The sequence below is a fragment of the Chiloscyllium plagiosum genome, chromosome 4 (genome assembly GCF_004010195.1).
Source record: "Chiloscyllium plagiosum isolate BGI_BamShark_2017 chromosome 4, ASM401019v2, whole genome shotgun sequence".
Taxonomy (NCBI): domain Eukaryota; kingdom Metazoa; phylum Chordata; class Chondrichthyes; order Orectolobiformes; family Hemiscylliidae; genus Chiloscyllium; species Chiloscyllium plagiosum.
The window spans coordinates 12,834,717-12,846,089 of record NC_057713.1 but is presented as its reverse complement, the minus strand read 5'-3'; the positions used below and the strand labels follow the sequence as shown (position 1 = coordinate 12,846,089).

General features: G+C 42.5%; 1 protein-coding gene across 4 annotated transcripts in view; it reads right to left on the bottom strand.

The window, feature by feature from the left end:
- The window catches only part of LOC122548856 (protein spire homolog 1-like), a 203,617-nt gene that overhangs the window by 47,485 nt on the left and 144,759 nt on the right, over positions 1-11,373 (bottom strand). For 2 of the 4 annotated variants that reach the window (XM_043687728.1, XM_043687730.1), the window contains exons 9-10: positions 6,896-6,937; positions 3,992-4,155 (exon numbers count right to left, since the gene is read on the bottom strand). In XM_043687728.1, the coding sequence (XP_043543663.1) occupies positions 3,992-4,155; positions 6,896-6,937 (206 nt within the window). The remainder of the gene's footprint in view (positions 1-3,991; positions 4,156-6,895; positions 6,938-11,373) is intronic. The other 2 variants (XM_043687729.1, XM_043687731.1) reach the window with 1 other exon arrangement.

The window sequence follows — 11,373 nt, the reverse complement described above, 5'->3', positions numbered from 1 at the left end:
GAGGGCCCTCCTGGACTTTCAAATTGGCACAGATTAATTATGGAATGTATTCCCCTTGACTTCCTTACAAATATGGTGCACCGAAAGACCGAATTATTTTATAAAATATGGCAGCCCTTTTTGAATTACATAAATACAGATATTTCGGCTATCCTAACAAGGGCTTTTATTTAATTGAGATTACAAACCTGGCTGGTCCGGGGCCCCTTAGGAGAGGAATCCCGCATGAATACGGGTTTTATTACATCTGATGTTAACACATTCCGAGCATGTAAGAGACTTAAATATACACTCTGGTTAGTTGTACGTTAGATTAGTAGACAGTTGAGTTTTTTTTTCTTTTTCGGTATTTTTTTCTTTTGTTAAATTTTGGCTATTGTATATTTGATTTAATTGTATATCAATATTTGTAGTTGAGAGTTTTGTTTATTTTTGTAAACTTGTAAAAATGTTAAATTTCTAATAAAAATATCTATTAAAAAAAATTGGGTGATGTCTAATTAAAATTCACACAATGCTTAAACAGCGCTTTCGCCCCTGTGGCCTGGGTTCAATTCCCGGTCAGGGAACGGGTGCGTTTAATTATAGCTGGCAGGGTGATGGTGGTATAGTGGTGAGCATAGCTGCCTTCCAAGCAGTTGACCCGGGTTCAATTCCCAGCCATTGTAGTGTTGTGGTTTCTGAACTGACTTTTATGGGTGGCACACTGCCTCACAGTGCCAGAGACCTGGGTTCAATTCCCACCTCAGGCAACTGTCTGTGTGGAGTTTGCACATTCTCCCCGTGTCTGAGTGGGTTTCCTACCACAGCCCAAAAATGTTCAGGTTAGGTGAATTGGCTATGTTAAATTGCGAGGTAAAAACAATGACTGCAGATGCTGGAAACCAGATTCTGGATCAGTGGTGCTGGAAGAGCACAGCAATTCAGGCAGCATCCGAAAAGCTTAAATTGCCCCTAGTGTTAGGTGAAAGGGTAAATGTAGGGGAATGGGTTTGGGTGGGTTGCTCTTCGGAGGGTCGATGTGGATTTGTTGGGCCAAAGGGCCTGTTTCCACACTGTAAGTAATCTAATCTAAGTAATAGTTTCTTCTAGTAATGTTCCACTAGGGAAGGGATAATGTATAAAAGCATAGGATGGGAAAATGAAGACTGCTAGAAGGTCAACATTGATTTTCTGAAAGGTGCAGCAGACTCAAAGGTCCATTGGCCCTACTCCTGCTCTGAATCATATGGTCCATGTACCGTTTCTTTTAATTATTCAAGGGATGTAGCCATTGCTAGCTTGGCTGCAATTTACTGCCCACTTGCTGCACTCCAACTGCACTCTCCTTGTTTGACATCATCCAGCCCGATGGATAGATACCATATTCACAAACATCCATTCTCTCGACAGCAGCAGTTCTGTACAATCTACAGAAATTAGACAGCACCTTCCAAACCGATGACCACTGCCATCTAGAGAGACAAGGGCAGCAGGTACATGGGAACACCACCCTGCACGTACCCCTCCAAGCCACTCACCACCCTGACTTGGAAATATATCACCATTTCTTCACTGTCACTGAGTCAAAATCCTGGAATTTCCTTCCTCAGGGTATTATGGGTCAACCAACAGCATATGGATGCGGCGGTTCAAGAATGCAGTTCACCACCAGCTTCTCAAGGGGAACTAGGGATTGGTAATAAATGCTGACCAGCTAGCAACACCCACATCCCATCAGTGCATAAGAAAGCACCAAAATCGGGAATAAGTAAGAACGTTAATCAATATGGCAAAGACCTAAAAAACACGTGTGGGCTTCAATTCCAAACTCAATAAAAATTTGGACAAAACACAGCCTGATGCTGTTCATTTTCATAAAAACCAAGCTGGTTCACTAATGTCCTTTAGGGAAGGAAATCTGACAACCTTATCTGCTCTGGCCTATACGTGATTCCAGACCCACAGCAATGTGGCTGACTCCTATCTACCCTCTGGGCAATTAGGGATGGGCAATAAACACTGGCTGGCCAGTGATGCCCACATCCCATGAACAAAAGGAAATAAATACAATCACTCTGAATCAAGACCAATATTCCAGCTTTTAATACAGTACAAAGATATGAGATTGAGATGACTCCAACCCCAAGAAGATTAGATTACTTACAGTGTGGAAACAGGCCCTTCGGCCCAACAAGTCCACACCGACCCGCCGAAGCGAAACCCACCAAGACCCATTGCCCTACATTTACCCCTTCACCTAACATTACGGGTAATTTAACTTGGCCAATTCACCTAACCTGCACATTTTTGGACTGTGGGAGGAAACCAGAGCACCCGGAGGAAACCCACACAGACACGGGGAGAACGTGCAAACTCCACACAGAGTCACCTGAGGCAGGAATTGAACCCAGGTCTCTGGCGCTGTGAGGCAGCAGTGCTAACCACTGTGCCACCGTGCCGCCCAGATATGACACTGAATTTAATTTCCCAATAATGGTAACAGTTGCCACAGAATTTGCATATTAAGTTGCTGCAGTTTCTCCATCAACTGGAAAAAGGAATACTGTAATGACATTAATGTATTTAAAGAATTACATAAATTATCAGCATAGAAGCAGGTATTTGACCCAAATAATCTGTGCTGGACTTTTATACTCCACAAAATAGCATGGGTCTTTTCCCTTGGGTAAGGTAGTTCAAAACTGGGGGGCATATTTTTATGATGAAAGGAGAAAGATTTAAAAAGGACATGAGGGGAAACCTTTTTACACAGAGAGTGGTTCATGTGTGAGATGAACTGCCTGAGGAAGTGGTGGATGTAGGTACAGTTACAACATTTACAAGACTTTTGGATAAGTACATGAATAAAGAAGGTTTGGAGGGACTAGTTTGGTTTGGGAATATGGTCGGCATGGACTGGTTGGACCAAAGGGTCTGTTTTTGTGCTATATAACTCTATGAACCATCTCCAAATCTATTGCATCACATTTATCCATTCCTTTCTTTCTCTTTCACCATAAGAAATAGACCATTTGGCCTCTCAAACCTGCTCCACCATTCTCTCTGATCCATGGGTGATCTGACATTCCACTTTCTTACCCTTTCCCCATAACCTTTGATTTCCCAAGTGGTCAAGATCTATCTTGGTCATAAATATACAAAAAGAGTTTACCCCCACAGCAAGAAGTCCCAAAGACTTTGAACCCTCTAACAGAAGAGAATCCTCATCATCTCAGTCTTAAATTGGCATCCTTTATTCTGAGACTATGCCCTCAAGTCCTAGGTTCTCCCATGAAGGGTTTGATACCCTCAGCTTTTAACCTGTCAAACCTCTTAAGAATCTTACGTGTTTCAATGAGATCACCTGTGTACTTACTTAAACACATGATGGGTAGTTTCACTCTGCAGATATCTCTATTATTAAGTGTTTGGTAATACTGAACTTAAAACCCTTCAGAGAAAGAGATATGATGTCAACACCTTTCATCTTTCATCAAGATTGATGAGCAAGTTAGACACATGAATTTTCTAAATTTGGTGTCTTGCACTACAGTCCTGATTTGAGTGCAAGAGAAAAAGTCTAAAATTCTTTCTCCGATGTTTAACTACAGGCAAAAAACCATGTTTTTCTACAAACGCTACCATCAGGGAGAAGGTACAGAAGCCTGAACACACGCACCAGCCGGTTTTGAAACAGTTTCTACCCTACTGTCGTTAGGACAATGAATGGACTCACAAATTCTTAACATTCGCCTGTACCTGTGTTTTTGTATTTGTCGCTGTTTACCTATTATATACGTATCAATGCCTGTATTGCTCACAAGACAGTATTCCTCAGTACACGTGACAATAAATTCAATTCAATTCAAAAACTACTCACTGTCACATGCTCACACGTACATCATGCAGGAACAAGTACTTTTATGTTCACACATGCACATACATGTGGACACACACACATGAATAAATGAACAACAGAGACTAGGTTCACGAGCACATTTTTGTTTACCTCAGAGTCGGAGCTGTCTATCTCTGCCAGCGTAGGTGCCTTCAGGAGTCTTCTTCTTTGGACTTGTGACGTGTGGGCATCAGTCTCTGTAATTTGGGACATAACTGCACCATTGGCCATAGGAGGGGGTGAGGTCTTCCTGCTCCTCTCTGGGGTTGTCACATCTGTAAACACAGAAGAAGGGAGTCAAAAAGTCTACCCTATGACTGGATCTTTCGGAAGGCTACTCCTACACTATACTTTGTCTGCTGCTTGCATGTCAAAGTTAGAGTTGCCACCTGCCTGGTATTGCTCCTGGCAGTGTGTTTTTATTGAGTCAGTTTCTGTAAAACATCTAAAATGTACAAGCCTAACAGTGAAAGCGCATTGTTCCTATTCTGGTGATATATTCAAGTTATCACAGTGTTCAACACGTTTTCTGCACAAGCAAATTGCAGACTCAAACACTTTTTTTTGCGTCTTGGCAAACCAGGCAAACGTGGCAACTCTAATCATGAAAGAGGGTAAAACCCTTCTCACCAGGTGAACTTTGCTGCTTGAAGTCTGTTGTTAAATCTTCTCCATTTTCAAAAAGACACCGACCACAAATGGCATGCCTGCTCACTACGATATCGCCATAGCCACAACTCAGGCACCCACCATCACTTTCCCAGCATCCCCCTCAGGTATGATTTAACTGAATGATGGCACAGATTCGGGAGGGTGAACAGCCTGCTCAAATTCAAATGGCAAAGCTCTTCTCTGGATTTAAACATTCAGTTCATTTGACATAAAATTGAAATGCGGCCTCATAAAATAATGGAATTAGAATCCCTACAGTGTGGTAACAGGCTCTTCGGCATAAAAAGTCCACACCGACCCTCCGAAGAGTAACCTACCTAGACCCATTCCCCTACCCTATATTTACCCCTAACTAATGTACCTAGCCTACACATTCTTGAACACTATGGGCAATTTAGCATGGCCAATTCACTTAACCTACACATCTTTGGATTGTGGGGGGAAACCCACGCTGACATGGGGAGAATGTGCAAACTCCACACAGTCACCTGAGGCTGTAATCGAATCTGGGTGCCTACCGCGTTGAGGCACCAGTGCTAACCACTGAGCCACCATGCCATCCAATTGGATATCGACGCTCCAGCCTATGTACCAGGAACTTCTGACTGCACTTTATTTTAAACAGAAAAGACCCTCCTTCCATGCCAGGTTTTCAGTTTGATTGAATGGTCAGCAAGAATGGTGAGCTGGTCAACTTTCAGATGGGAGCAAGGGTCAGAGGTGAGTCCATCTCAATACATTACTACAGGCCAAACCTAACAGAGGTAGCAGAGAACATCATTGTCTGCTCTTTTAATAAGGTAGGGAGGAAAGAATAACTTTTTAAATAATTAAAGTAATTGCAAGAGTACTTGTGAAAGCCATTGTTTGCAATGCCACATGCAGAATAAAAAAACAAAGCACTTGGTTACTTCAACAGTAAGAATCCAAAATATAGAATCTCTACTGAGTGGTCTCCCTTCAGAACCGTCTAACATCCCCACTGGTCTAACGAGTAAATGCATTGCTCAACACAGTACTGAGGCACACAGAGAAGTGAGGGCCCAGATTACATCCTCAGTTTGTGTAGAGATATCACAAATAACTTCAGCACTTCCAATTTTGGAGCTTTTATTTGGAGGGGGTTTCAGTGGGTGGGTGCAGGGTTAACTCTTCACCTCTAATCAATGCTCTCTGCTTGGAAAAATTTTATAGGGTAGATCCAGACACTGCATGGTGCATAAATTGTGTGAGTTTAGTCGGACTTACATAACGCCTCTGAAAATTAAAATTAGGAGAGATTTGAAACAGTTGCTGATTTGATTTTCACTATCATGCAATGCCATATACTCCACCCAACACAGTAACAAACTTTCAAGCTACAAGTCCAGCATTTCCCATTCTGCATTTTCACAGATTGTCTTCTACTGTAAAGCAGGAAAAATATGCTCTCAGCAAATGAAATTCAATCACTCACATCATGTAATGGATGTAGCCGTTTAAAATCATTCATGTGGTTACATTACATATGGAGCTAAGAAAGATCTAGAAACCTGTCTTTGCCCATCCACGCAGAAAGATTCTTTAATCACCTCATGAGGGAGAAAAGAAAAGCTGAACAAAAAAAAACAAAGGGAAGGCCTATTCCTGATTTCTCATTTTGCTTTCCAATTGAATCCAGAGAATTTCAATCTAATCACTCTTCCTTCTTGCCCTGATATCTCTGGAGTCCCCAGAGATCTTGGCCCCTTCCTAGACCTCATCTATATGCTGTATCTGGATAACAGCAGGTCCCACATATATACAGGCGTTCAGCTCCAGTAGGCTGCTTTGACACCTCCCACCTTGTAGGGTAATGGCAGGAGCAGATACACAAACACCCCGTCACCAAAAAGTGATACATGATTATATTGAGATATTGCACTCCTTCATCAATGTTGAGTCAAAATCTTGAACTCTACCTGATAGCACTATGGCTATAACTTCATCCACATGGACTGCAGTGGTTCAGAAAGGCAGCTCACTGCCTATTTCACAAGGGCAATTAGGAGTGGGCATAAATGATGTCATTGCCTGTGCTGCTCATGAACAAGTAAATACAAAAGCACTTCCACATCGAACCGAACTTACTCGTTGTTGACATAAGCTCAATTTGCAAAATGCTGAAAGCGCCCCATTACCGTAGACATTGAAACCACAACCACCAAAGCTGCTGCATCAAGCACAAACCATAAAACCAACAGCAACGTTAAAATAATCAAAGGAGCCAAGAATGGTTAAAACAAAGGTGGATGAAGTGAAAGATGCAAAAGCAAAAGCGATACATGACAAAAACCACCACGTCAGGTACGGAGCTGCCTTTACCTGACAAGTCAAAACTGCAAGACATGCTAAGTGGCCTCATTACTGTAAGAAAAACAATTGGATGGTTAGGAAAAAAACTGGAGAAAATAATACAGTTAGAATTTCATCTCAACATTGAAATCTTTCAACTTTATGCAGAGAACTAATAAAGACAGGGCAGTAAGGGATACATTACTCCAATTATTCACATGGTTAGCTCTCAATGAAAGAAAACAATTAATTGAGGAGAATTGAGATTGATGCTCAAATATGATATGAGTTGGTTCGTGAGACTACTAGATCCATGAGGATGCTACAGCAAACCCTTGTTTTGAATCACTGTAATGCTTTTCTCTATTATTTCTACTTCATCTGTAAGACATTGTTTTTTTCTTACTGGAATATGATTTCACAAGCAGAGGAAACAAGACACTACCTGTTTCAAAATAGCTGCTCTTCATGTGAGAACTGTAAACAATGCTGTAAACAACTTTGGCAGGAATTCTAATAGCCAATAGCCTGAGAATTGAGACCAAACTTGATTTCTCAATAAGCAAATACACAGACCTGGAATTTGCCATGCCCTGGGCTGAAGGGCTAAGAGATGGGCAGGCAGACAGAATGGCAGTGGAAAGGCTCAGAGACAAGTCTGTCCGATGTCTTCCTACTGCCAGGTCAGCGATAGGAAAGTCGGAAGAGCAGCTGCCTATTTGGAACACCCTGCTGTGCTGTTCCAGCAATAAAGTTTCAACTTTGATCTCCAGCATCTGCAGACCTCACTTTCTCCTCGATGTCTTCCTACTGCCAGGTCAGCGATAGGAAAGTCGGAAGAGCAGCTGCCTATTTGGAACACAATTAAGCTCCTTCAATGCACGACAAATCCCCACAATTACCAGAGCACTGGCACTTCCCAGGTCTCATTCCCTCTCTTTGAGGATCCCCAGATATTGAGGTGCCGCCTCCTTGTAACTGGTGCCATAGCAATGGCCACCTCAACAGGTGGGGCTGATTGTTGGGCTGGTACCTCTTCCGGACTGGTCATTAGCCCCTAGCACCTCTTACTGACTGGACAGCAGCTCCGAACAGGTCTTAGTGATTGGTCAGCAACTCCCACCTCTTCTGGTGATTGGACAGCAGTCCCCTGGCAGCAGCTATTTAATTGGCTGCCACCGGCAAATTGTTTCTTTAATTCCTGCCAACAGGACTCTAGCTTCCATGGTCAAATTCGGGCCATAATTTTACAAAGAACAGCTAGTGAGCCAATTCCAAATTGTATCTCCTAGTATGGTAGGAGTAAGATCAGTTTACTTTGTACAGACTAATGAGAAATTCTGAGACTTTCGAGAATACATCGTTTTAGTAACATGTCTGATTGTACCCCATTGCTGAACCTGAGTCAGGCTGGGCTCCCAGTTTTGTGTATTGATATAGCTGGTGGCTATACCAATACACAGGGCTTTTTACAAAGCTTCTTTACAAAGAGAAGTATTATGTGCATACGTTGTGCCTGTGTCAACTTGACAAACTAGGCGACAGTAATCCTTTAGTTCAATTCTTGACCAGGTCAATGAAATCCTGGCTGTTAGCTGTCAGCCATCACATAACTGGTGCATTCTCCATAGCAAACCTCTATCAGAGTTCACTAACTAACCAACCAGCACTCTCTTCTCATACTGTTTAGAATATTATTCCTCCTTACTTCAGTAGTCTTGCAAATGTGCTGAAGAATGCAAGACGAGAAGCTTTTGACAATACTTTCAACAATATTCCACAATTTCTGCACTAAACTGCATTTGCTTTGTTTCTGCCCACGTCACCATCCTGTCTAGATTTCTCGACATCTGGAACTTTGCTTATCAGTATCAACAATCAACACTGGATACGTGGCTGCCATTGATTAGCTCTTTATTCCAGACTTTATTGAATTCTAATTTTATTATCCACCATGGTACGATTTGAAATTGGAACATTGGCCTGGATTGCTAGTACAGTTACATCACCACTATGCCACCAGCTCCCCCCTTTTTTAAGATTTGGAGATGCCGGTGTTGGACTGGGGTGTACAAAGTTAAAAATCACACAACACCAGGTTATAGTCCAACAGGTTTAATTGGAAGCACACTAGCTTTCGGAGCACGCACCTATCACCTGATGAAGGAGCGTCGCTCCGAAAGCTAGTGTGCTTCCAATTAAACCTGTTGGACTGGTGTGTACAAAGTTAAAAATCACACCACACCAGGTTATAGTCCAACAGGTTTAATTGGAAGCACACTAGCTTTCAGAGCACGCACCTATCACCTGATGAAGGAGCGTCGCTCCGAAAGCTAGTGTGCTTCCAATTAAACCTGTTGGACTATAACCTGGTGTTGTGTGATTTTTAACTTTGTACACCCCTTTTTTAAGTAGGGGTATCACATTCACAATCTTTCAATAGTCCGACACAATTCCTATATACAATTACCTTTGCTGTTTCTAAGTTTGAATCTAGTTGCAATCTATCTGGGCCAGGTGAGGCATCAAGTAAAGATCATATTTTTTGACTCACCTTCACTAGCTGATACTACTGTGTGTGCATCTTCCTTCTTCTCTTTTATTGTTAACCATTGTGGAGATAGATACAAGTACTTTAGCCTTGCTCTCTACCTCAACATGAAGACTTCCCTTTCAGTGCCTAACAAGCCTAAGTTTTACCCTAGCTACCTCTTATACCTCATAAATTTAGAAAATGTTTAAATGTTTAATTTAATGTTACCTAATGTTAATAATGTTAATCTTTTCTCAAAAACCTCACATTGCATTATCATATTTGCTTTTTCAATTCCCTACTGTACTGACCATGATCTGCCTGGTGGTTCAACGCATCTCACTCCTAATAGAGTCATAGAGATGTACAGCATGGAAACAGACCCTTCGGTCCAACCTGTCCACACCGGCCAGATATCCCAACCCAATCTAGTCCCACCTGCCAGCACCCGGCCTATATCCCTCCAAACCCTTCCTATTCATATAACCATCCAAATGCCTCTTAAATGCCAATTCACCAGCCTCCACCACATCCTCTGGCAGCTCATTCCATACACGTACCACCCTCTGCGTGAAAAAGTTGCCCCTCAGGTCTCTTTTATAACTTACCCCTCTGCTCTCTAAACCTATGCTCTCTAGTTCTGGTCTCCCCAACCCCAGGGAAAAGACTGTCTCCTTATCCTATCCATGCCCATCATAATTTTGTAAACCTCGAAAATGTCACCCCTCAGCCTCCGACACACCAGGGAAAACAGCCTCTCCAAATACCTCAAATCCTCCAACTCTGGCAACACCGTTGTAAATCTTTTCTGAACCCTTTCAAGTTTCACAACATCTTTCCGATAGGAAGGAGACCGGAATTGCACACAATATTCCAACAGTGGCCTAACCAATGTCTTGTACAGCCGCAACATGACCTCCCAACTCCTGTACTCAATACTCTGACCAATAAAGGAAAGCATACCAAACTATCCTATCTTCCTGAGGCTCCACTTTTAAGGAGCTATGAACCTGCACTCCAAGGTCTCTTTGTTCAGCAACACTCCCTAGGACCTTACCATTAAGTGTATAAGTCCTGCTAAGACTTGCTTTCCCAAAATGCAGCACCTCACATCTGAATTAAGCTCCATCTGCCACTTCTCAGCCCATTGGCCCATCTGGTCCAGATCCTGTTGTCATCTGAGGTAATCCTCTTTGCTGTCCACTACACCTCCAATTTTGGTGTCATCTGAAAACTTACTAACTGTACTTCTTATGCTCGCATTCAAATCATTTATGTAAATGACAAAACGTAGCGTACCCAGCACCGATTCTTGTGGCACTCCACTGGTCACAGGCCTCCAGTCTGAAAAACCACCCTCCACCACCACCCTCTGTCCTCTACCTTTGAGCCAGTTCTGTATCCAAATGGCTAGTTCTCCCTGTATTCCGTGAGATCTAACCTTGCTAATCAGTCTCCCAATAATCTTCTTTATTACTTCTTCAAAAAACTCAATCAAGTTTGTGAGACATGTTTTCCCACACACAAAGCCATGTTGACTATCCCTAATCAGTCCTTGCCTTTCCAAATACATGTACATCCTGTCCCTCAGGATTCCCTCCAGCAACTTGCCCACCACTGAAGTCAGGCTCACCGGTCTATAGTTCCCTGGCTTGTCTTTACCACCCTTCTTAAACAGTGGCACCACGTTTGCCAATCTCCAGTCTTCCAGCACCTCAGTTGTGACTATCGATGATACAAATATCTCAGCAAGAGGCCCAGCAATCACTTCTCTAGCTTCCCACAGAGTTATCAGGTACACCTGATCAGGTCCTGGGGATTTATCCACCTTTAACCGCTTCAAGACATCCAGCACTTCCTCCTCTGTAATCTGGACATTTTGCAAGATGTCACCATCTATTTCCCTACAGTCTATATCTTCCATATTCTTTTCCATAGTAAATACTGATGCAAAATATTCATTTAGTACCTCCCC